This window comes from Megalobrama amblycephala, linkage group LG14 (assembly GCF_018812025.1).
Source record: "Megalobrama amblycephala isolate DHTTF-2021 linkage group LG14, ASM1881202v1, whole genome shotgun sequence".
Lineage (NCBI taxonomy): Eukaryota > Metazoa > Chordata > Actinopteri > Cypriniformes > Xenocyprididae > Megalobrama > Megalobrama amblycephala.
The window spans coordinates 4,281,603-4,309,154 of NC_063057.1; the positions used below are offsets into that span (position 1 = coordinate 4,281,603).

The window sequence follows — 27,552 nt, forward strand, 5'->3', positions numbered from 1 at the left end:
CAGTGAGTCTCAAACCCCATTGTTTCCTCCTTCTTATATAAATCTCATTTGTTTAAATGACCTCCGAAGAACAGGCGAATCTCAACATAACACAGACTGTTGCGTAACAGTCGGGGTGTACGCCCCAATATTTGCATAATGCCAGCCCATGTTCCCAACATTATGAAAGGGATTACACAAGGGCAGCCAGTATTAACGTCTGGAGCTGCACACAGCCGAATCATCAGACTAGGTAAGCAAGAACAACAGCAAAAAATGGCAGATGGAGCAATAATAACTGACACAATCCATTTTTACTGATATTTGTAAATTGTCTTTCTAAATGTTTCGTTAGCATGTTGCTAATGTACTGTTAAATGTGGTTAAAGTTACCATCGTTTCTTACTGTATTCACGGAGACAAGAGCCGTCGCTGTTTTCATTTTTTAAACACTTGCAGTCTGTATAATGCATAAACACAACTTTATAAATCTCTCCAACAGTGTAGCATTAGCCGTTAGCCACGGAGCATAGCCTCAAATTCACTCAGAATAAAACTTTAACATCCAAATAAATACTTTACTCACATAATTCGAAGCATGCATACAGCATGCATGACGAACATCTTGTAAAGATCCATTTGAGGGTTATATTAGCTGTGTGAACTTTGTAAATGCGCTGTAATATAGTCGACTGGTGTGGCAGGGAGCACGCGATTTAAGGGGGCGGCACCGAGTGTAAATCAGTGCATTGTTAATGATGCCCCAAAATAGGCAGTTAAAAAAATTAATTTAAAAAAATCTATGGGGTATTTTGAGCTGAAACTTCACAGACACATTCAGGGGACACCTTAGACTTATATTACATCTTGTGAAAAAGCATTCTTGGGCACCTTTAAGCTCACTCCTTTCACAGTCCAGTTGATAAAAGACAAAGTCTAAAGAATACATTTACAATAACTCTTTTTTTTTCTCATTGTTTTATTAAAAAATCTGAAAATAAAATCATTTGCAAACATTTCACGTTGACATATTTTCAAAAGCCATTTGAGCAAAACCATATTAAATTCCATGTAAAGTACAGTAAAGACAGTTTTTCGTCTGCCATCGTTTTTAGTTTTCTTCATTAGCTGCTCCCTTTTCCCCACAGAGTTTAAGAGAGCCAAAGCTGAATCGTTCGTGTGGTTTGGCACAGGCATCCCTGTGTACATTCGCGACCTAGAGAACATCACAGACGGAGGCTCTAAGACTGCATTCCCATGGGTCATTGCTGTGATGAGCTTTGATGAAGGGTTAAGCACCGTACTTATGAGGAACATAGTAATTTACCAGGTAAATGTGTTATTACAGCCATTACAACGCGTGCTCTCTAGACAGGAGGCGTCTCCCTGCTCGTTGGGGGAAGCCAGACCCCCGTTATGAAACATTCGAGAGCGAAGAAGTGCAACGACGTGAATCTACGGACGCCTAGGAGGCTCGTACGCTAACTGTAGCCACACACGGGTGGTCCTCAAGAGGAAGAGACAAATCCGTTTCTGCATTCTTTCTCTGAGGACAGGGCCTTATTGTCAGCTAGTACACACCACGCCACCAAAACACAAACGGAACCTGAATTTCAATCATAAATTTAGTATGTGAGGTCAGCGTGTGTAGTCATCGCTGCGAGAGCGTGATTCAATTTGAGTTGATCGTACACAGTTGTGACAGTTTTATTGAGCTGAGTCAGTGCTGTTTGCTCAAGGGCTCAGATATGAAGAGCAGCCATGCTCCTGCAAACAGAAGATCCAGCTAAAGATAGACCACATTCCTGCGGTTTGTGAATGCGGGCGCAGCGGTTCTGCCTGATAAGGAAGATCGGCTCGATCTCTTGCTCTCCGTTTCTCGCTCACATTCCTTGCTTTCCCTCTCCCGCTGTTGTTTTTGTTTTGTCCATTTTTCTCTCTCTCTTTCTCAGTGTTATGTGAATATGGAGGAGGGGTTTAGGAGGAGAAGTGTTTCCTGTTCTCTTGTGTCTGGGACACTCTTTCTCTCTCTTTTCTTGCACACTTTGTGTGTGTGTGTGTGCATTTTTATGTCCAGCAGTGTTGGGGAACTAACAAAAAGTGATGTTGCTAACCTTTTTTTAGTAGCAGGACAGTTAAGTTATGCTTAAAAGTGTTGACTTTCCAACAACAAGCCACATTTCTCACAAGAAAAATGCTAAATTGTTGGTTTTATGACACTCACAAGTAGCATTTTTGCTGGGTCGTTCATGTAAATAAAGTGATTCAAAAAATGACACAGTGGCATTTTACGCCTTTTATTGCAAATATTTGTTTAAATGCTATTTCCACTTGTGTTTAGTGTAAATTCCAGTTTGATGCTGTCACCCTAAGTGACGTTACTTTGCATAAAAAATAGTTCAATGAAATTGAAATGATCAAATTCCATAGAATCAATATTTCAACAATGTTCAGTTACAGTTTTACTAATAATATGTACTAATATTTTTGTATTCAAACCAGTCTGTAATGTTTTCTGTTTTTCACTACTGTATTTTTTTCTTGTTTACAGTTTTAGTGCAATAAAAAAAGATCATTTCCCACAGTAAATAGTACAAGTTTTGGATTCTGGTTGTCCTAACCCAACCCCAGTTAACTGATTTTCAGTTATTTTCTACTTTTTCTGTGATAGCTTGAAAAAACCTGTAAATGTAGTTAGGTTACTTTTTATTAGCAACTTGTAGTCTAGCTATTACTTTTTTAAAAAAATCTACAATATCAAGCAAAACGTCTGCAAGAGTTTGCATTTTTAAGCATGCTTTCCGCGAGCAGATCCCAGCTAACCAGCAACGGTGCCGTGATCACAAAAGAGAGGGAGGGAACGAGAGAAAAAAAAAGGGAAAGGAATGGAATTGGCAATAATTGGGAGTCGGGAAGGGAAAGAGCGAGAGAGGGACAGTGTCGGAATGGGAGAGAGAGAAAGGAAAAGGGGGAGAGAGGGAGGAGGCAGACCCGTCGGCTGTGATTGAGAGTTTGCACCATAATGGGAGGGAGAAAAATGGAGGAAAGTGGGGAGGGTGAAAAAACGGGAAAGGAAGAGGCCGGCTTTGGCCCAGCTGCAGCGAAACAGAAAGAGCCTGAAATCCTCTTTGAGTTGGAGTGTTATCGAGACGAGAGAGAGTGAATTTCTGCTATGTTTTGAAAGCTAAAATGTTCCAGAGGTTATCATCACTGAAGTGAAGGTAGGACGGTCTCGAAATGGTCCGTCTGAAGCGTCACAGTGCTGAGATTAATGACAACAGCTCTATATCTCCTGGGTGGGCTCGGTTCCTCCGTTATGTACCCCGCAGTATATTTAGTCAGAGTCTTTCTGCTTGACTGAGTGGACATCCTGTGCTAACATCCTTTCCTCACCCATTCTCTCTCCCTCTCTCTTTTTTTTTTCTTCATTCTTCTCTCTCTCCCACAATTTCCATTTTAAGTGGTATTATGAAAACAAACTTGTGATCTGTTTGATGTCAGGCTGAGAAAAGATCGACTGTAAATGTCTTGCATATGGGAATGCGTGATTTTTGTGAAAAGGTTAACCAAATACTCACAGCAGCTGTGGAATCCAGACACACTGAACCTTATTCAGTAACGGAGGGGATTCTGTGAGTTTATGTAAGGTTCATGCATGAGACTAAAGGACACACATGTTCTGTTGTTTTCCAGGGTCACACTCTCAGGATTGAAGCATGGATGATGATTTTGAACGGCGCAGGGAGCTCAGGAGACAGAAACGGGAGGAGATGCGTCTGGAAGCTGAGAGGTAACGTGGGCGTCGTTAACGCTCGCTCTTTCTCGCAAACTCTTCAGCCGTTTTGCACTGTAAACCGAGGGCTGTTAATGGGGTGACATCATCAGATTCATTGCACAGCCACTGCTGGTAAAGATTGTTCACCTTGCAAAATCATGACAGCTTGCAGACTGTGTAACTGCTCTGTGGCCAAATGAGTCTTTGTGCAATCATGCAAGATGACTTTTAATGTGTTTTTCAAAATTTTTTTTGGACTTCATTGCTCAGTTTTATTAGATATTATTAATGAAGGGATAGTTTGCCCAAAACGAAAGTTCTGTTATCCTTTACTAACCCTCAAGCCATTCCTATATGATTCTCTTTTATCCGTGGAACATGAAATACCAAGAATGTTGATGCTCTTTTCCATATGCTGAAAGCAAACAGTAGCTATGTTTCCATCCACTGGAATGCATAAAATTGTAATATCGCATAAAACATTCATGAATAAAGCACCATTTCCATCCCATGTGTTCAAGAGAAATGACAAAATCACTTCCTGGGAAATGTTTATGTGCATTTTTATAATTTATGCACATCTTGGTGTTTCCATCAAGTTTTTTTTTTTTTTATGTGATATCCCAAACTTTGAATTAAAATAGTTGGATGGAAACATAGCTAGTGTCCAGGAGGAAAAACACCATAAAAGTAGGCCATATAGCTATATTCAAACTATGTTCCAAGTGTTCTAAGGCCATACAATAACTTTATGTGAGAAAGAGACAAAAAAGTGGTTTATCTATTAAATATTTAGATGCATTGAGACATATTATGCCAGATTTGATGTCAGTGATGGCACTGATCGCATCAGACCGAATTTGAAAACTGAAGTATGAATGCAGTATGAGGATGGTGGTGGAGGGGAAAATTTTCTGTGTATAACAACTTAAATTTAAGTCTTTTCCTCAATCAAAGTTATCAAATGGAGTCATATGGACTGCTTCAATGGTACTTTTATGATGCTTTTTTGTTATTTTGAATCTCTTTTAATCTCTATCTTCATATATTGTTCAGACTCACTAACATTTTGAATTGCAAACAATTCGTTATTATTATGGTGTGACCCGCAAATTTGTTATTTTTGTGCATCCAAATATGGTTTTCCAAAGTTACTAGCCACTTATAATTTTCACTGGCCACAATTTTGACATCGATACCATGGGGAAAAATTGCCATATAGATATTTTTTAATATTTACATCATAATTTGGCAGCAGGTATATTAGACTGCTGTCACTTTAAGACCTGACGCACTGATCCATTATTCTGTTACACATGCGTTTTCTTTTTACGTTCACTTAAAACATAACTGACTGTGATTATGTGAATACTCACCAAGACTGGCATTTTGACATTATTTTGTGTGTATTTGACTGTTTAAGTGCAATAATCAGCAAAAAAGAACTTAATTTAGTACTGAGAGACACGCAGGAATTAGTCAAATTATGCACAATACGCACAATCCCATGCCAAAATTCAAGCCGTGCAACACCAACAATATTCATCTGGAGCTAATGAAACAAGTGAGTGAGGCGAGGTGGGTTTGTGTGTCAACTCTCTGTCGGAAAGAGATGAGAGGCTAGTAGGAGTGACTGCGTTACACGACACTGCTAAAATCCCATTTGGCGGGTTGGCGGGTGTTAATGTCAAGCCCTGACTGTTTTAATGCTATTTTGGCCTGAAGATTGAGCTTTCAGCTCCTTTTTCTTTTTCTGGGATGACGGAGTCTGCTATTAAAGCAGAAAACTGGTGTTAACGTGACAAAAGTTTAACATCAACAGATTGGCACTTTCGCAAGCCGCTTGACCATTTAAGGCAAAGTGACACTCACATAAATCCTGGAGGCACTGACAAAAATATCCATTTTGCATCAGCACTAGATTATCTCTGAGCACTGTGCATTTCTGCAAACACAGACAACAGCTGTTTCTTAGACATTCATGCAACTGTCAAAAAGAATTATGGGTAATGGCTAATAAACATGCAAATCAAGCTTATTATCATTCCAGGAGAGCGTAGGCTGACATGAATCAGCTCTAAATCAATATCTTTCAGCAACAGTTATTTCTGTTAACATTGGCTAGGATGTTAGACCAGAGTTACTTGGTGTACAGGTCGTTTTGAGTGTCAGCTTCCCGTCTGCAACAGCCTTCCTGTTTCCTCCAAGCGTGTTACCATGAAGAAGGAATGCTTTTCTTTTTCATGCTTTAAGATATATGGGACATTTTTCACCTAATCGTAGGGAGGAAGCGTAAAGCTGATGACGCACAGATTAGCGACCATTATATTTTACAGCATAGCATAAAACGAATGCTTTTTTTGGCTATTTGTTATAAACCTCTGAAAGGGTGGAATTGTGTTTCCTATGCCAAGTATCGCATTTGGCAGAAAGCTACAAATGCAACCCGGTCAACTCTGCGACACATTGTGATCTTGTGTTTATGTTCTTGTGGAGATTTTGGCCCGCTCCTCTTTGCCTGCTAGAGTTAGTGATAAAAGATTAAAATGCTCTATTAAATTACTTCCATTATGCAAAGATGCTGTAACAATCAATATTTACTCTTTGGCGGTAATTGAACTAGTCAAAACCATGTGCCGTCCTGTTGGCCCCGTCCATTTCGGCCGTCATCGCGCTGCACGCCGAACACAAAAGTCAGTTTTCGGTGTACATGTGATAAGCGCTGACGCTTTGCCAAATGGCTCTACATTAGAAGTGTTTACTGACAGTGATTTGGGAAGCGCTCCGTCTCCAGACGGTCCTCGGTGCAAGCAAAGGGACAGCGGGAAGGCAGATGTTGGCTCCGCGCTGATGCGGAAAAACAGAGAAAGTCAGATAACGCGTATACACGCAGGAGCAGCTTGGCATCTGAGTCCAGCTGCTTTTCCATCAGGCGATGATGGCTTGATGTGCGGCAGTTGTTTTCTTCTGGAAGACGTGCCAATGTTTCAACTGCTGAAAATGACAGGAGAGGAAAAGTGTGCGAGAGAAGGAGGCTGTGTGTTCTGTCTTTTGTCTGTACTGTATGTATTACTTTTAACTTGCTGACAGCTGAAAGGTGCTACACTTTCACATTAGATATGATGCTAATTCACCATTCCCATAGACAAAAATGATGCGTATTGCATAGAAGATTTAAAGGCATTTCCCAAAACATGCAAGCTCCAATCTGATTGGCTGAATGCTAATTTCCAGGAGTCAAGATGTAGAGGCTTTGATCAGTTTGTTAGTAGGGCTGCACAATCAAATTTCTGTTCGCGATTACGTTTATGGATAATTGTTTAAAGGCGTGATTACAACAAAAAATATCCACTTACATCATTCTGCGTGCTTAAGAGGTGTGTTTAGAGCATGTTACGTTCTGAGAGGCAAGTCACGACTACTTCAGAGTGTACTAAAAGGTCTAACCCAGCACAAAAGGAACTACCAGTGTATGCTGATTGGTCGAACGAATACGAAACACTGGTACCCGCCATTTTTAAAAAGCTGTGACCTCAGCCAATATATTTATTCCACGGACTAACTCTATAAACATGGAAAACAGTGATAGATGGACCTCTTAATCTTACGCTACACTCTAAAAAATGCTGGGTTAAAAACAACCCAAGTTGGGTTGAAAATGGACAAACCCAGCAATTGGGTTGTTTTAACCCAGCGGTAGGGTTAAATGTTTGCCCAACCTGCTGGGTAGTTTTATTTAACTCAACTATTATTTAAAAATGACTGTATTGCTTAATTAAAATTAACCCAAAGTATGTTGGAAATGAACATTTATTAATGTTCAATGAATAATTATTAAACAATAAACATTTATTAAATTGCTTATTAATACATTTATATTAATAAACTATTAAACTATTAAATATATATTAATAAAATATTAAAGATTATTAATAAACATTCACCTTTTGTCTATTATTGTTGCCTCTAATTGCATCTGGTTTTTAATTTCCCAACTATTTTGGGTTCATTTTAAGCTAGCCATATAGCAATTTTTAAACAATAGTTGGTTTAAATAAAACTACCCAGCAGGTTGGGCAAACATTTAACCCAACCGCTGGGTTAAAACAACCCAATCGCTGGGTTTGTCCATTTTCAACCCAACTTGGGTTGTTTTTAACCCAGCATTTTTTAGAGTGTAAGAAGAAAATCCAGTGCGAATTTGAGCGGAACAAACTGAAAATTATGATTTTTGTCATAATCGTGCAGCCCTATTTGTTAGGAAACATGTTTAAATCTTTCCCTGCCATTGACAGAATTTTCCAGCAATCCATGTTTGCACTGTTATACAGTAGGGCGGCGCTGTTACGCATCTTCTGAAAAAGTATAGAATCACCAGATCAAAACACAGGGGGAAAAAAAGCAGAAACAAGCGATGTTAGCTAACACAATCATCAAACAGCATTTAAATCAAAACTGCTGAACATTACCACATGAAATGTCAACCTGGGAAGAGGTACAGGACTGTGCAAGCTTTGGGGGTGTTGATGGAAGCGATCTACACCATGTTTTAATCATTGTTCTGAATCCGATTGGATGTAGTCTTTGACAAAAATGTGATTTTCTCAGCTTTTTGTTAAAAATATTGCTTTTACACTCAAAAAAAAAGATTTTTGATGCTGTTCACTTTTTTTAAACATTTTGATTCAACACCATTGTATCAGGTTTCTGGTTTAAATGTGATTGATTCATGTTAAATTGACTTGAAACGATTACTCTTTGACTTAACTTGATGTTTTCATATTGAAATAACATGTTTCAATCAAGTAAACCCAACCAAACAGGATTTTCACTTCCCATCATGCTTTGCATAGGGGCTGAACTAGCAGTGTAAATATTGAAATAAAGTGTTATTTTAAGCAGTTTTTAGGAAGATGAGAAAATGGAAAGACTTTTTAATGTTTACTGTTCTATTATGTTGGTATTTAAAAGTTTCTGTTAATTAATAGTTTTAGGGTTATCATTGTGGTGAATTGTTGCACTTGTGCTTGGGTTGAGGACCTGCTAACAAACTTTCAAATTACTTTAATAAGAAAATAATCACTGTGGTAGTGCTCTGGGTTGCATTTCCCAAAAGCATTGTAAGCCTATGTTGATTGTAAAACCATTGCCACCAATGGACTTACGATCAATTTAGGCGTTACAATGTTTTTGGTTAAGGCAATTTAGGATGAATCCAGTATCACATCTAGATTTCTAACACAGTACATCACAAAAGTTATTAGAAAGAAGAATTAATTGTAAAAATCAATGTATATGAAAACAATTTCTTTTTTATTTATTGCTTTTTATTTATTTTATTTTAAATGAACACAATTGATTCTAGTTCATTTAACATGGTTGATTCTATTGGATTTTACTTGTCTCAATCATGTGGAACCACTGTCCATGATTGAATTGAGTAAGTTGGACATAACTATTTTGCATAGATTCTTCCTTAGTCAGTTGTTTTGTCAAGCTGTGCCCAACCATAGTAAATAAGTTGAATCAACCTTAATAAATTAAGTTGACCCAACGTAAGTACATTAAATAGGAATAACAGAATTGCATAATGCTGAAATAAAGCAACTTAATCATGTGGAAATCCTTTCCATGATTTTTTTTATGTTCATTCAAAGAGATATTTTGAAGAGTGTATATGAAACTTACCCACATTCAAGTGTTGATTTAAAAATTATGTATGAAGCTAGTATAAAATGTTCTGTTCTTCCTTTTGATATATTGTATGTTCAGATATTTATACAATCAGTTTTTTTGAGGCCATGAAAGTTTAGTGAAAATGATCAAAATTGCTGACACTGAATGGCAACTTTTTTTAAAAACAGGAAAAGAGTTAAAAGTAACTGCAAAAAAGTGTTTCTGAATTTGAAAAAAATTGTGCGGTTTATGAAAGTGAAACTTTGAATCATAGTTAAGAGTTAGTAGCAACTCAACTCTGTGCTAAGTGCTATAATTGTTACTTTTAAATGAACAGAAATTATGCACACCACAAATGTTGGCTAATTTCTTTGATGATGTCTGTTTTGCAGAGACTGCCGAACCACTATTTGAATGAACTGCCTTTTTGCTGAAAGCCGGTCTATTGTGGTATCATCCATTTCCAATTTATCTGCCCCAAAACATCATCCATAAAGAATGAAATGTGGTTAGTCGTTTTACATGAAGGTCAGACGGGCCCTTCCTGTTTAAGTGGGCGGTTCATGGCCAGAATAAGCTGCAAAGTGAATGAGACTTTATGCTGATATTCAAACATCTGGCTCTGTGAGACTATAACAACTAGATCATAGATCAGGTCTGCTTTGTATTTAGAGAAATAGCTGGTTAGAGCAGTTTCTGAGATGACTGGCACTGTTAAAGGGTCAGAGGGTTCATGCTGTTTTTAAAGCACCGTGTATACACAAGCACAGTCGCACACACACACACTGCTGTGTGACTGCAGTGGCCTTTCCCGGGACAGGTTGATGTGTTCCAGCTCTGAGTCGGGTCACTGATACTCCGCATACACACACTGGAATGTTTTGACTGCTGGCTCCGTGTCCCCACTCACCATGCTGACGGAATGTTCTGACTAATGATTACCAAAACCTACCATTTTTTGGTTTCTATTTTAGCATCAACTGCAGAATAAATTTGGATGGAAAGCTGAGAATTTAATTCATGGAAAAAAAAATCTGAATATCACAAAAGCAATTTGTAACTGAAGCAGCATTTCCAGCTGCAGTGTTTAAAAGAACAAATTTGTCACTTCTGGAGAAATTGCAGTAGAAATGAAGATGGAAGCTGTAGTCACTGGGGGAAGCCACTGTGGCTCTTTTATATTATGTTTAATAAACTACTGCAACAAAGCGCTTTGATGGACTTCATGTTTGACAGTGATTGATTCAAGTGTGTCAGACAGTTTTGGGAGGTGAAAGGTGTGTTTGACATCGGCCGTGGCTAGATGCAGCCGATCGGCGAGAGTAGCCATGGAGGAGCTGAAAACGGCGACGTGAAGTCGGACACTTTCTGCTGCTCATAGTGACGGTCGTGCTGTGTTTGCATACTTTATCACAGCTGAAGTGAAATAAATGCAATATATGACTAATACAAAGATGTTTCAGAGACATTTTCATTCAATACTTTATGTACATTCAACATAATAAGCATGTATTATTTAAATACCAATGTAGTGGGGTCTACGTTTTTTATCGGTTCAATTTTGATAAACATGACACAATATAACATCCCGACTACATGAAAAGAGCTTTAACTGTTATAAAAATGCAGATTTATGAGCATTAGTGGAACTAAAGTTTTCAGAATAAACACAAAACACACGTGATTGTTGTCATGCGGTGAATCCGGCCAATCGTGAAACAGCTGTGTCGTCATCAGAGCCCGTGCAGCCACTCTCGAATTGCTCTTGCGGTACTTTGATGCCATTCGTCATAGAGTACCTCAGGGATGATGCATTTTTGTAGGCAAAACCCGGAAGCGAGTTAGCATTTTAGGGCTTCCGGTTCCATCGCTCCGAAGTCAATGGGTTTTTTGAATGGGTTTTTGCTAAATCGCCTGCAGTAAGGTCTGTGATTAACAAAGCCTCTAAATATTTCACGTTTTGATCTATGACATAAAACACACCAGTTATAACCTGCTTGTGATTTTTTTTTTTTAAACCTTTACTGTGTCTTAAAAACGGCGGTTGCTAACAAAGTGCTAAAACGGACTTCTTCCTTTGGCGGAGACTGTAGACGTCATCGTGACAAACAGGACATTTGGACAGCATTGCTCATGAAAAAGTGAATAAGTATTCATACACAGTGCAGATCATAATCAGCGAGCATGTTTTTAAATAAAGTTTGAGGAAGCTTGGTGGTGGTGATGTTGATCTGCGACCATGGTGTGATGTAGTCCGTGTATAGCCTACTGTTAGCTTTTTATATCTGACGACTTTATTTAGGCTTCAAAATGTATAAATGTTTGTCAACTTGTAAAGATTATCTTGATAGACAAAACGTGTAAGTGTCATAACCCTTTGTTAAACACAAAGCTTATTTTCTGCAATTTTCCAAAAGTCTATGGGAAAAATGAATAGGCTTTCGATCGAGGGAACCCGTGCGCCACTAACTTCCAAGTTGGCCTACAAAAACACGTCATCCCTGAGGTACTCTATAGTCACATGGTGTCACCGGTGTCTCAAGTCTGACAACATTTCTTACCAGCATGCACTGCTTCAAGTCAGCCGCCGATCGGTCTGTGCAGCGCTGCATCAAGTCGAACAAGCCTAATAGTAGCCAGTAATTTGAGCATATTCAGTCACATGACTTGAGACACAGTCACATGGCTACTTATAATTTTATTAGGTAGATGTGTTTCCATCATAGTTTATGCACAAATAAAAAAAATCCAATCCAAATGAAGCCTTTTATGTGCATTTTTAGATTTTATTTTAAACAAATGATTACTTTCACTCAGCAAGGATGCATTAAATTGATCGAAAGTGACCGCAAAGACATTTATAATTTTTAAAAAGATTTCTATTTTAGATCAATGATGTTCATTTAAACTTTATATTCTGTTTATGACTGCTCTTTTCAGTCAATTTAGCTGACTGTACGTAGTTTTCTCTATGGATCGGGAGCCATCTCGGCACCACACATCTGTGCTTTTCCCATGAGAGGCCAGGAAGAGCTGAGGAAATAACACCCATCCTCAACGAATGGCCCGTTTCAAACACACTCTCTCTCTGTCTCTTTCTCTCTGGCTGGTTAAAGAAAGGCCGGCTTGAGGGTATACATGTGTTCAAGGGATGCTGTTACTGAAAGCCGTGAGGGCAGAAATGAGAGCAGGTGATCCTGTGCTGTGGTCAAATAAAGACTGGACGAATCTGTGGCGTTGGAGATGAGCGTGGGGTCAGTAAGTGGAGGAAGAGCGTGGGAATAGAACAGTGATTTGGCAGGGTCCATATATTTCTCTCTCCCAACCCTTTTGTCTGTGATTGCTCTCGAGAGCCTTTGCCCTGTGTGCTATGTTTTCATTGACATTTCTGAGATGTTTGGACCACAAGAAAATACTTCCCGCCTTGATACTTCAGCTGTCCCGGCCTGGATGCATCCATCGCCTGGTTGTGGGCTCTGCATGTTGTCATTTGTGCTATTATGAGAGCAAATTAGCTGCAAAATTAACTGCATATCAATTTAATTTCCCACACTGTAACCGTGGCTTCCTTTATAGAGTTTATGAATCCCATAAAACATGCTGCTCACTGCGTAGCTCTCACCGCGCACGCTATAAAATAATTAATGCTACACGGCTGAAAGATGTGTTCCATATGGAAATCATGTTCGGCTGATGTCTTGGTTTACATCCCACATCGCTACAGGTACCAAAGCAATGCCCCAAATAAAATGCTAAGATTCTTCTGAATGTTATTGCAGCAGGCAGTCAGCATGTTTTATTTGTGATTTATTTTTGTGGTTATGGAACAGGGAAGCTTCATACAGTCATTGCAAGATGGGCGGTGTTCCCCGGAGGGATATCGGATCAGAGAGTCATCCAAGAGTCCGGACTCGATGGGCTGGAATGTTAAAGCGGATTTGAGGGCATTCTGTGCCGTTTCGAAAACTCCCTCTGGATTTTATTTACTTTCATATTGGGAGAAATCAATTTTTTCTTGATCAGTTGAAATAAAAGTTTAATGTATTGTAAAAACATACTGTTACCTTGAAGAACTCCCTCCCTGGTCCAAAACATTTCTCAGTTCATCCAGAAATCCTTGGATTTCCATGTTAGAAAGCAGCAAAGAGCTGTTAATTCTATTCATACGATGGCATTGAAAATGTTTTTTGGAAAATGATCAAAACTTCTGCTGAATTGTGATATAAGTTGACCTCAGAGAAGGAAAGTGACACTTTTATATGGTCCCTCAGAATACTTCAGTATTAACACAGTTGAGTTTGGCTGGTATGATTGGTTTGTGAACATAACGACAAAGAGAGAGAAGACAAGAACAAGAAAGAACAACAGAATCAGCAAGAATCTGGCTCTCTATATGATTTCACTCTCCCCAAGGTTTTCCATGGGCGTTAGCAGAGCACCACATTCAGTTCTGAACACATTCCTAATCACAGCACAAACTGAGGAAAGGCCTTTTTTCAGATTAAGTCTATTTCTCTCCAAAATTGAAAGGTAATGCCTTTTTTAGGACCATTAAGATTTTTTTGAAATATGACTCAAACAGAAATAAAAGACAAATTGAAAATAATTAGCACAGCTGCTATTCATAACATTTCAAGCAGTAGATAGTCATGCACATTTGATCTGATATTACTGGAGTGCAAGATTATGAGATGCATTATGTAAATAAAAAGCAAGGTTATGAGATAAATTATGCTGAAGAGATGCGTCTTTAATCTAGATTTAAACTGGGAGAGTGTGAACATTATCAGGAAGGCTATTCCAGTGTTTAGGAGCCAAATTTGAAAACATTCTACCTCCTTTAGTGGACTTAGATATTCTAGGTACTAACAAAAGTCTTGGGTTTCGTGATCTTAAAGAGCGTGATGGAATGTAGGGCGATGGAATATTGGTTAAATAGACAGGAGCTAAACCATTTAGGTCAGTAGCAATACTTTGTAATCAATACAAAACTTAAAGGTGCTAAAGAGGATCTTTTCGTCGACTGAGAAACCAAAGACTGTTAGTGAGTTTTTGAAATGAGCGCATGCGTAAGAACAACCCCCCTCCTTCACAGCTCATTTCGAGGGAACGCCTCCCAAAACACGTGCACGAGTATTGGAACACGAGTGTTTACCACCGGCATTCGCTGTGTCGTGTTAGTGGATTCATTATGTCGGACTCACCGCAGGTAACTCATAATCTGCAGTTGTTATTCCTGTCTCCTGACAAAAACATTGCATGCGGCGCCTGTGGAGTGTGGAAAGTTACTGGAGCGCGCAGCCGCGCACGTCTCGCACAAGAAACATCATGGCAGTGATTGACAAGCCAGAGGGCCAATCGTTTACACAATGATCGTGTAAACGATTGGCTGATGTTTTTAAGGCCCTACTTCGTGCACAGATGATGTATATTAATATTATTCCTTTCAGTGCACCTAATAAATAGTCTTTTATCAGTTAGTAAAGACAGTTTCAAGTAATATTGCAAAAATGTATAAAACAAAAGATCCTCTTTAGCACCTTTAAAAGGTACCAGTGTAGAGATGATAAAATTAGGGTTATATGATTTTATTTTCTTGACATGGTAAGAATTCTAGCAGCTTCATTTTGAACTAACTGTAGCTTGTTTATTGAAGATGCAGGACAACCACCTAATAATGCATTACAATAATCCAGTCTAGAGGTCATGAATGCATGAACTAGCTGTTCTGCATCAGAAACAGGTAACATGTTCTATAGCTTAGCGATGTTTCTGAGGTGGAAGAAGGCTGTTTTTGTAACATGAAATATGATTTTGGACGTGATGAAATGTATAACTGAGTATCATCAGCATGTGAAAACTAATTCCATGTTTTTAAATAATATTATTAAGGGGCGGCATGTATATTGAAAATAGCAGAGGGCCTAAAACAGACCCTTGTGGCACTCCATAATTTACTTAATTTGTAATAATATTTCACAATATTACTGTTTTTTTTTTTTTACAATTAGCAACACTAAACTTGAACCTAACTTGTCCTTAAGAAAAGTAAAAAAAATGTGAATGTGTTGAGGATTTGAGATAAAACATTAGCAGGAGACAAGAGAGAGAAAGAGAGAGAGAGAGGTGAAGAGAGCTTGTCAGAGAGATGTGAAAACCTTATTTAGGTTACACGAAAGTCCCCTGGCTGTCGTGTGGGCTGAACGCCACACTGCTGTCAGGATCCTCTCATCATCAGCCAAAGCTGATACACAGACACACACACACACATCTGACAGCTAGTGAAAGTTCATCCTCAACAGCAACAACAGCAGCAGTATCAGTAGACTGTGTGCCAAGGTGACATGAGGCCTAACTCTTTCCGTCTCTTACTGGTGTAACATCTAACGGTCTCTGTGTGTAGGATGGCGTATCGCCGGAATGAGGAGGATGAGGAGGAGGCCGCTCGTGAGCGCAGACGAAGAGCGCGACAGGAGAGACTGCGCAGTAAGGACAGTGAAGAGGTGGCCTACAAACCTGAGACCCCGGAGCTCAACAACAGCCACAGGTAAAACACACTGCAAAAAATGATTCTCTTGTTCACCCTGCGTCCAAATATGCCTACTTCCATACTATAAGGTAGGCAAAAAAACAGCATGTGAGCTTAGTATGTCAGAATTTGTAGTATTCATACAACAGTAGGCGAAAAGTACCCAGATGACCTACAGTTTCTGGTGAGATTCTGAAGTGCGCATCCGATCGACACTCTACTATCCCATGAGGCCACAGGAGAGAAGTTGTCAATGGCAGTGAAGCGACACAACTAATTCAGTAGGTCACATGACAGTGACAACATGGCAGATGTAGTATGTTCAAATTTCATTCATACTACACACATTCATATTATATAGAGCATAATTTTTAATGGTCCAAATGTAGTACCTACTATAAAGTATGCGATTTTGGGCACTTATTTTCCACTACAAATATCTAAACAATCTTAATTCAAGATACATTTAAGCAAAATTACTTAAAGGAGTCATGACATGAGAAACCTTTATCATTTTAGAGGTCTTTGTAACATTAAAACATCTTGAAAGTTTCATAAAACGTCCTCCTTATTATAAAAAAACCCCCAAAGCATTTAGTAAATCAAGCTCCAAAAATGGCCTGTTTATCCACGCACTTGAGACTGACGTCAGTTTGACAAATGGAAAAGTAAAAGAACATTTGTTTTCGTTTTTGTTTTTTTTTTGTTTTTTGCAAAAAAACTTTATTAACATGTGAGTGAGTGAACCTCAAGGAACATATTAAAATAATATCTTAAAGGGCTCATGACATTATTTTTTACTGAAAAATGAATACAAGTGAGTTTTAAAACACAAAAAATTCTGTTAGTAGGGTAAGGAAATAATCTTGTATTCTTTTTGAATTAAGTTTATTTTTCGGACCCCACTGACAGATGTTTTTTCTTGTTTTAAGCACAAATTTGATGACTTTTTAAGATTACAAGACTTAATATGTGAAATCTTTTTGCTTCTCAATTAAATATATCTTGATTTAAGAATTTTTAGGTCATTTTAATGGAAAACAAGACAAAAATACTAAGTAAGTACATTTTTGGCAGTGATGGGACAGAAATTTTGATATGTAACACACTTTTCTTGCGCCTTCCTCTCTTTCTGTAACCTGCAACTTTAGTGGGCGGCTCTAATAAATAACTTCCTGTAGCGGGTCAGCATTGCGGAAGCAGTGACATGTTCAGACACTGAGGCTTTGTTCAATGAATGGACACAGAAGACGGTCAAACAAGACCAGAATTGTTCTCGATGTGTGACCAGACATAGCTCCATCTATTGTCAGTAGTGCTGACGCAGGGTAAACGTTTGCCAAGCAGTGCAGTCAGACTACATTAACCTACAGTGGCAGGATTATGGCAGTCTACGTCCTAGTGCACCCTAGTTATGCAGCCCTAGAAAAGGGACAAAATGAGTGCAGATCCACTTTAAATCATAATGAAGTTCCTCGCTATCATTTTGCATGTTCAGGTTTTGCTAATAAGAAATGATGCTCTTTAGAGTTGTACTGTTGTGTAAAGCCCAAGTATGAGTTGATTATTTGGCCCCAGCGTTAATGTTGTAGCTAATGCTAAATAAAAATTGCATGATATATTTTATATTTTCTACACTAGTGTTCAAAATAATTTTAGTCTCAAATGCTATATTAATTTGATCAAAAATACAGTAAACAGGCTTATTTGGGAAATATTACCATTTTTAAATAACTGTTTTCTATTTGAATATATCTTAATTTTAAATTTTCAGCATCAATACGCCAGCCTTCAGTGTCACATGATCCTGCAGAAATCATTCTAATATGCTGATTTGCTGCTTGAGACACATTTCTTATCATAAATGTTGAAAACCGTTGTGCTGCTTAATATTTTGGTGAAAACTGTGATACTTTTTTTTTCAGTCACTTTTCTCTCTAGATATTGCCATAGAAAAGCTAATATCACTCCATCAGTAGGAATACATTGCTGTCTATATTCTACCTTATTTTCTTCTTGCACTGCCTCTCTGCAGCGTTACGGTGACAGAGAGCGTGTCCACCTCAGTGATGTCCTCCAGCGGGACGGGAGAGGGGGACGAGGAGGAACAGGCCCTGCTGGAGCGCCTGGCTAAGAGAGAGGAGCGCAGGCAGAAGAGGATGAAGGAAGCGCTGGACAGACAGGAGCAGGAGGACACCAGCCAAACCTCAGAGAGCAGCGCTGGTCTGCGGCGCGGCCGGAGCTACGAGGTAGAGGAGGAGCACAACAGCAAGGAGGTGGAGAAAGAGGAGGAGAAACCGGTGGAGGAGGAGGAGGAGGAGGAGGAGGAGGAAGAGGTGGTCATCCCTAGGGAGGAGGTGGTTGTGGAGGAAAAGCCACGGAGGTCTTATTTGAGAGAACAGGTGTGCATTTCTTTTTATGGTTTGTTAGACCACAAGAACTTGCATTTAAGGTGTGTTTATGGCATTTAACTTTGTTCACCTGTAGGAATCCGTTGAGGAAATATCTAAAATACCTGATGAGGTATGATAAGTGTTTTGTTTTTTTTTGGTTTTTCTCTCATTTGATGCAACAAAGCATGTGACTGCAGTTCCATTCATAGGACAATAATGAGCAAGATGCTGTGCCTTCTTCTGAAATACGTGAGGTGATTTTAAATGAAGACGTAGATGATTCCGCAGTTGTTTCGGGGACGGATGAGGAAAATGGCACCGCAGAACTCACTGCAGGTGTACACGAGGAAAAGAGTGAGATAGAGGAATTGACAAAGAATGGAGTGGATGAAATGAGAGAGGCAGAAAACTTTGAGAAATATGAGACAGAGATTTCAGAAAATGACCAGTCTTTGGTAAGAGGTTAGTTGTGTTTTGAGGACTGCATAAGGATGGATGGTTTAGATTTTGGGTGGGAGGTTAACAGAAAAATGTATTTGTAAAGACCTCATGAAATTAAACGTTTGTGACGTTTAGTCTGTGCATGTACTTTGAGGCCTCTATATGTTAGTGTACTTGATAAACTTGATAAACTAAACTTTTAGCACATACAGTACAGTCCAAAAGTTTGGAACCACTAAGATTTTTAATGTTTTTAAAAGAAGTTTCGTCTGCTCACCAAGGCTACATTTATTTAATTAAAAATACAGTAAAAACAGTAATATTGTGAAATATTATTACAATTTAAAATAACTGTGTACTATTTGAATATATTTCACAAAGTAATTTATTCTTGTGATGGCAAAGCTGAATTTTCAGCATCATTACTCCAGTCTTCAGTGTCACATGATCCTTCAGAAATCATTCTAATATGCTGATCTGCTGCTCAAGAAACATTTAATGTGTACAATTGTACAAAATATTTGTGTACAATATTTTTTTTCAGGATTATTTGATGAATAGAAAGTTCAAAAGAACAGTGTTTATCTGAAATCTAATCTTTTGTAACATTATAAATGTCTTTACTGCTTTTCTTTTCAAAAAAATAAAATAAAAAATTCTTACTGACCCCAAACTTTTGAACGGTAGTGTATAATGCTACAGAAGCTTTGTATTTCAGATAAATGCTGTTCTTTTGAACTTTCTATTCATCAAGGAATCCTGAAAAAAAAAAAGTACACAACTGTTTTCAACATTGAAAATAATCATAAATGTTTCTTGAGCAGCAAATCAGCATATTAGAATGATTTCTGAAGGATCATGTGACACTGAAGACTGGAGTAACGATGCTGAAAATTCAGCTTTGCATCACAGGAATAAATTACTTTGTCAAATATATTTAAATAGTACACAGTTATTTTAAATTGTAATAATATTTCACAATATTACTGTTTTTTACTGTATTTTTAATTAAATAAATGTAGCCTTGGTGAGCAGACGAAACTTCTTTTAAAAACATTAAAAATCTTAGTGGTTCCAAACTTTTGGACTGTACTGTATATGCATTTAAACAAGTTTTTTTGCCGAATGTGTTGATATCACCGACCTGCATATGCATACACAATTTAGTCACTGTCAAGCAGAAACCTTGTATCTCCAAAAACTCTACTTTTCAGTAAATGGAAAAAACAATTTTTTTTTTATTATTATTCAACATTGCGTTGTCAAAGTTGATATTGTGGATTTTTATATGGTCAGACGCTTGTGTCATTTTATTATTAACATTTTACCAAAATCAAGCTCAAATGGCGTTAGGAGTTTTTTGACCAGTGAATTTCTAAGAATTTTGGACATGCGTGTTTTGTCGGTCATTAAAACTGTCTGTCATCAACTATAAAGTTTACTGTAGCTATGTGGGTGCTCTTTTTTTTTTTTTTTTCTTTTTTTTTTTGTCGTCATCTGGCCAAAATAACATTTTGAGAAATGCTAGATTAAAGGCCAGTTCACACCAAGAACGATAACTATAAACGATAAATATATACTTCTAAAAAATCATTCTAAATACAAAAGAACAGCACTGTCCGCACCACAGCTATAACGATATAGAGAAACAATATCGTTGGGATCACTTTCAGAATGATTTTTTCCTGCTGTCGAACAATAAAACAGTGTCAGCCAATCAGAATTTATTCTAACTTAAGGGCTCGCTCATTTAAAATGGCAGACGACAAGAAGTCATTTCATGGGGTCTTTAACAGCTTTGGATACAAGTCAATTCATGTCTTACTATTTTCCATTGCAGCCATTCAATTTCCTCCCCAAAATCCCAAATCACTCCAGGCACTATTTGAGCACAGTGTGTAGTGTTTTCACCAGCGCGCACGAGTATCAGTACATTTCACATTAAACAACGCAGGTTTAAAATCTGCTCAATGATCAGCGGTTACACACCGTGTGTTCACTGCTTGCTGCATGTCTATTGGGCATTGATGGGGAGTGTGTGTGTGTGTGTGTTTGTGTTAATACACACATGTTCTTTTCATCATTTATCCAGCGAGTGAACCAACAGCACCCGCATTTTGTTCTTTCAAAACACTCTGTCATTCTCTCGCACGCATGCATATCACATCCACACATCACTCACTTCTACTTGTGTGTGTACAGATGGAAGATGAAGATGTGATGAGGAAGAATAAACAGCCAAATGGAGGAGTGTGTGAGGACAGCCCTCCCAAACACAAGAAAGCCGAGAGGACTTTCAGGTCAGTGCTCATATAAACAATTAATGATTGTGTTAGGATGGTCCAGGCTTTCTTTTTCCAAACAATTTAGAGTTCCCAGAATTCCGTATATGGCAGTGTGTAGATCTGTAATGCTACGTCCCAATTCGCAATCTATACATCCTAAATAGTATTCGAAATTAAAATGAGTGTGTCCCAAATCACGAGTATTCCAAAGATACCTGGATGGTTTCCAGATCCATGCACACTATAACAGCTAATACTGCCCACAACCCACTGGAAAAGGTTTCGATTAGAACTACAAACACGAATAAAAAGTGTTAAAAAAACTGCAAACATGGCGGTTGTGTGAGGGCGACGGTTAAGTGGAGAGGTTTAGATAATGGGGTTTGAGTAATTAAAGACACAATATGTAATTTTCGCTACTAGAGGTCGCTTGTTCAAAACAAAGGTCTAGCATGATGACGCCTTGATCTCGCAGAATCATGGGAGGCGTTATCTTCACATCTATAGCTGGTGGAAAGAATCCAATGGGACTTGGGCAGAAATCATATTCATGGATGAGCTAATGTACTAAAGATTTATTAACATTAGTGTAGTATGAAGCAGGGTGGGGCTGAAAGCTGTTGGAGCGGAACAAGGCCATTGGAGCGACTGCTAATGAGAGACAAGCGCGACACGACTCGAGAGCAGTGGAGCTTTTATTATGCCACAGACGAGCGCTTCCGTTTCTTCCAGTCATGCATATGTGGGGTAAAGCAGCGCTGTTTATCATATTAAATGCATTTATGTGTTGAAAGTTGTTATAATGCTACTCTGAGCGTTCGCCGGTGGCTACTATAAGACACTTGTTGTACACTGCAGTAAGCTAGATCAATATTAGGCATGGTAAAACAATCAAGAAAATCAAGATTTAAACAATAAGGGCCCTATTTTAACGATCTAAACGCAAAGTGTAAAGCGCACGGCGCAGGTGCACTCAGGGCGTGTCCAAATCCACTTTTGCTATTTTAACGACGGAAAAACGGTCCGTGCGCCGGGGCGCATTTTTTAAATGGGTTGTCCCTATTCTCTTAATGAGTAATGGGCGTAACGTTCAATAAACCAATCAGAGTGTCATCTCCTATTCCCTTTAAGAGCGAGATGCGCTCGCGCCATGGCGGATTGCTATTTACATGGCGGAATTTGTTGGCGGAAAAGCTAAATGCTTTTCAAGCGAAGAAACCGATCTGCTCGTGCGATGAGTCAGTTAATATATATGTGTGTGTATTGGCACGATTGTTCAATTAATTAGCCAATTTCGTTCATCATTATAAGTAGTAATAGGCTGAATTGAAAATAGGTAGCCTAATTCTAATACACGCAATAACTATTCATCATTACATTTTTATATTTATGTAGCCTACACAATAATATTCTTTTACACTGTAATCCTTTTGTTTGTAATATTTGGCATGTTTGTGTGATGCGCATCCCTGTGTGTAATAAGAAAAGTCAACACGCACTGTGGACGCGCCCAGAGGCGCAGTTTCTACCAACGCGCTCTAACAAAAAAATATTGCGCCATTGATTTTAGACTTTAGACCAGGTTTGAGTTGGTCTATGGCGCAGTCTATTTTCAGCTCCTTAAAATAGCAATGCGCCGGCAATGCACCTGAACACACCTCTTTTTTAGACCAGCACGGCCATGGGCGCACTAACTGGCGCAAATGCATTTACTAATTTAAGGACGTGGCGCTGAACGGGAAAATGCGAACGGCGCCGGACGCAAACTAGCAAACACACTTGCGCTGCGCCTTGCGTCGCATTGCGCCGGATGTATTATAGGGCCCTAAGACTTACTGTGTTGAGCTATATAACATGATTAGTTTTCTGTCGATGAATGCATCCAAACAGTTGTTACCTTGTCTAAAAAAATATATAATATATTAAAGCAACTTTGGAGTTTCCATGCTTTCTACAAAATGAAACCGGAAATCAGGGGCAACACGGGTAATGCTAGTATGGTGTCATTGATAGGCGATGCACAGACACGGTCCGTGTCCTGGTTAAAATTACTTATTTCTCTGGATTTAAACATTCTTGGGATAATGTAAGTACACATGTCAACAAAATATATAGCATTGTTCTAGTGATTTTTGGATATTTTAATCCAAAAATCTTACATATTGTGCCTTTAATAATCAGTATCTAACCTGATGAAAAGATATTTATTAAAGGTTATCCACATAATATTTAATCTGTGAACTTTTATTAAGATACGTTTGGTCTTTATCTTTTAAATGCATCATTATGCAAATACATGAGGAGAGTGTCCGCATGAAAAACCCACGACTGGCAGATTTGCTACTACATTTCTCTCCAAAACGGTTTCTAACTGTGACAAGATGATTGACAGGGCACTTTAAACTGTGACAGGATACACATAACTAACTGAAAGCGGTCCATTAAAGACGAAGTAGTATGTCCCAAAGCTTGCTTGCTATTCTGCTACACAGTCAAAAGTATGCACTTTTTAAAACAAAAACAGTACGTACTTTTAGGGCATCGTATAAGTAGGCGAACTGGGATGCAGCATGAATCTCAGCATGAAAATGACTAGGAAGTGTTCTTTTTTTATTTGTTTTTATTTGATTTTACTATTTCCATTTTAAAAAAAATGTGTTGTATTTTGTTGTTTACCAGTGATTATTTTTGTTGTAGCAATTTAAACAGACAAATCATATTAAATTATTCCCTCAATAAAAATATAATTATCGCATTACAATCAGACACCTTAAAATAGTAACAAATGAACAAAATTACAATAAATATTTACATAGTTTTCTACCCAAGGATTTGACCAGAATATAAATGTATCCATATATTATTGGAAAACTCCAATATAGATAAATTTATGTGGGACAACTACACCACTGAAATTAAATATTAACATACAGACAAAATAATCACATTCCACATGTCTGTGTTTATATGTTTTTGACCTTGAGATAATGTGCGTTATTTATATGTAGCCCGTTCAGAGCTTTGCGTGATGAGGTATTTGACTCTAGTCACCTGATCTGCTGTGTCCTGAGGGCTGTTCTCATCTGTAACCAGAGACTGTGTTATTTTAGACAGGGGTGTGCTGATTCACTAAGTCTGTGTGTGAATAGGTTGGGTTATCTTTACACGTAAAGAACATGGACGTGTAAAGGTGTTGACAGACCTTTTAACCTGTGCAAGTAAGTATTTGTTTGTCTGTGCGACAGCCGAGGCAGCTTACGCTCTCCTGAGGCGCCGGAAGCGGACGAGGCAGATGGCGAGGATGCTCGCTTGGAGGCCGAGAGAAAGCTGGAGGAACTGAAGAGGAGAAGAGATGAGATGGAGAGCGAGGAGTTCGAGAGGATGAGGCAGAAACAGCAGGAGGCTGAAGTGGAGCTGGAAGAGCTGAAGAGAAAGAGGGAGGAGAGGAGGAAGGTGCTGGAAGAGGAGGAGCGGCTGAGGAAGCAGGAGGAGGCCGAGAGGAAAGCCAGAGAGGAGGTGTGTTCGTTTAACGTCAGTGATTCGTTTCCTGGTCAGATAACAGTTTCACTGGCGCTGTGGAATTTGCTTGGATTCGCTTTTCTGCAAGCAAAAAAACTTGATGAGGGTCCTGTCATCAAAATTAGATGATTTCTGTAAACGCCACAATCATTTTTACAAGATTCAACTCAATTTTATAAGTCGAAATGACTTGTACAACTAAGTTGATTATACCTAAAGATTTAAGGCAGCAACTGAACTTTTTAAGTTGAAATTTTATACAGTTATACATTTTAAATAGAATTTTATGGATGTCCTTTGAGAATTGAAACCTCATATAAGTAACTATACCTTATAGAACCCTTATATACAGTAAGTTAGATATACAGTACAGTTCAAAAGAGAGGGGTGAATGAATGAAATGAATTCTTGTATTCAACAAGCATGCATTAAATTGTTCAAAGGTGACAGTAAGGACATTTGAAATTAAATGCTGTTCTTTTGAACTTTCTATTCATGAAAAAAATACTTTTGAATGGTAGTGTATATACTATATATTTCTCTCATTACCAAAACAAATGGTTCTTGATATTGTATCCAATATTTATGTGTCTGAATTTTTATGCTCAAAGCATCATGTTGTTAGCTTAGCTTTAACTGTAATTTGATATTAGGCAATTTGATATTAGGCTGTGGTGTAAAATAACTGTTGTACGCTCTCTCTCAGTAATGAAAAGTTGTAATTCAAATGAATTCCACATCATTTACATTAACATTAGCGTGATCGCACCCAGTGTGAGTTCCACATGAGTGCACATGAGTTTCAGACTCCGTCTCTCTCAGTAGCGGGCAAGAGACACAGCAGTCCCTCCTCGTGGATGCCCGCTCCTAGCATTGTAATGCAAATATGTTCCTTGTTCCTAATGAACAGAGGCAGTAAATGAAAAAGGACTAATTAGAGATTAGAGGGCCCCGTGCTGATGCTAGCGGGTCGTGCCAAAAACCGTGGTGTAAATAAAAAGGCTTCTTTATGATTTCCCAGCTGCTGAGGAATGCGGCCGGCTGCCAGTTCACGTTACGCTTCCGCAGAGAGACACGATATTCGCAGTCTTGATTTTGTTGTTTGTTTAATTATCATTCTCGTTTATTGCAAGAAGGACATTTTCTGGGACATGAAGATCCCAAATCAGTCTGCTGGTGGTGTTTTTGTATGAAGCATACCTTTGAGGTGATGAACATGTGTTTATTTTATTCTTCAGGAGGAGAAGAGGAGGATGAAGGAGGAAATAGAGAAGAGAAGAGCGGAGGCGGCTGAGAAGAGGCAGAAAGTGGAGGATTCTGTGGACGGAGAGACCAAGAAGCCCTTTAAGTGTGTCAGTCCCAGAGGATCCTCTCTGAAGGTCAGCCACCGCCCTCTCTCTCTCTCTATCCACAGCTGTCAATCACCCAACAGCGTCAGCTGACTCATAGGAACGCGCTGTCCCCATGAAAAAGCAATTATCTGCCATATCTTGTAAACATAATGAGGAGGAGAACAGCTTGTTGATTGTGCGTTAATGCAGCTGGTGTTCATTGAAGCGTGCCTGTACTGGTTTAAAGGGAATAACCCCCTTTGTTACCATTTTCCTCCAAATTACCATAGCTTCTACAGTTATTGTTTGAAGAAAAAAAACTTGTAATTTGATATTAGAAACCACTGTCATCAGAAAAAGACATTTAGCATGTAAGAGAAAAAAAACTTCTGAAAGCTTCTAACACCCTTTTTAAGAAATTTCAGAATTTATATAATGATAACATTATGCATTTATAATTATACAAGAATTAATTAATTTATACATAAATTAATAGATTAGAATAGAAGGCACCTACAATTTATACTTTCCCTTATAAATGTATAAAAATATCCATGCACTTTCCCTTATAAATAGAATACAGAGAGTAGAATAGAATAGAATAGAATAGAATAGAATAGAATAGAATAGAATAGAATAGAATAGAATAGAATGAACCTAACATGTATGGTTTCCCTTATAAATGTATTAAAATGTATTAAATACACACATACTTTCCCTTATACAAAAATTAGAATAGAATAATAAAATAGAATAGAATGAACCTAAAATATATGGTTTCCCTTATAAATGTATAAAATATTCCCTTTCCCTTATACATAACTAATAGAATAGAATAGAATAGAATAGAATAGAATAGAATAGAATAGATAAACATAAAATGTATACTTTCCCTTATAAATGTATAAACAATATGCATACAATTTCACTTATACATAAACGGAATAGAATTATACATAAACGGAATAGAATGGAATGGGATAGAATAGAATAAAATAAACCTAAAATGTATACTTTACCCTATAAATGTATAAAAAATATGCATACATTTTCCTTTATACATAAATAGAATAGAATAGAATAGAATGAACATAACATGTACGGTTTCCCTTATAAATATATTTAAAAATACACATGCAAATTCCCTTATACATAAATGGAATAGAATAGAATAGAATAGAATAGAATAGAATAGAATAGAATAGAATAAACATAAAATGTATGGTTTGCCTTATAAATGTATAAAATATTCCCTCTTCCTTATACATAAATGGAATAGAATAGAACAGAATAGAATAGAATAGAATAGAATAGAATAGAATAGAATAAACATAAAATGTATGGTTTGCCTTATAAATGTATAAAATATTCCCTCTTCCTTATACATAAATGGAATAGAATAGAATAGAATAGAATAGAATAGAATAGAATAAACCTAAAATGTATACTTGCCCTTATAATGTATAAAAATACGCATGCACTTTCCCTAATACGTAAATTAGAATAGAATAGAATAGAATAGACCTTAAAAATGTATAAAATATGCATGCACTAACTACTAGGCCATGTCTCTGACATCTCCCATACTCATTTATTATTTAATAACTGTACTTTGATTACTGTG

The 27,552-nt window shown here is 37.9% G+C and overlaps 1 protein-coding gene across 6 annotated transcripts in view; it reads left to right on the top strand.

The window, feature by feature from the left end:
- Positions 1-27,552, top strand: part of cald1a (caldesmon 1a) — a 65,996-nt gene that overhangs the window by 23,959 nt on the left and 14,485 nt on the right. For 3 of the 6 annotated variants that reach the window (XR_007179790.1, XR_007179792.1, XM_048157144.1), the window contains exons 2-9: positions 3,673-3,769; positions 15,834-15,977; positions 17,995-18,361; positions 18,447-18,482; positions 18,562-18,807; positions 20,996-21,093; positions 24,324-24,594; positions 25,836-25,976. Coding sequence is in view for 4 of the 6 variants with exons in the window: in XM_048157144.1 (XP_048013101.1) it covers positions 3,696-3,769; positions 15,834-15,977; positions 17,995-18,361; positions 18,447-18,482; positions 18,562-18,807; positions 20,996-21,093; positions 24,324-24,594; positions 25,836-25,976 (1,377 nt within the window). In the remaining 2 variants the exon portion in view is untranslated. Of the gene's footprint in view, positions 1-3,050; positions 3,201-3,672; positions 3,770-15,833; positions 15,978-17,994; positions 18,362-18,446; positions 18,483-18,561; positions 18,808-20,995; positions 21,094-24,323; positions 24,595-25,835; positions 25,977-27,552 lie in introns of those variants that run through there. The other 3 variants (XM_048157145.1, XM_048157146.1, XM_048157147.1) reach the window with 3 other exon arrangements.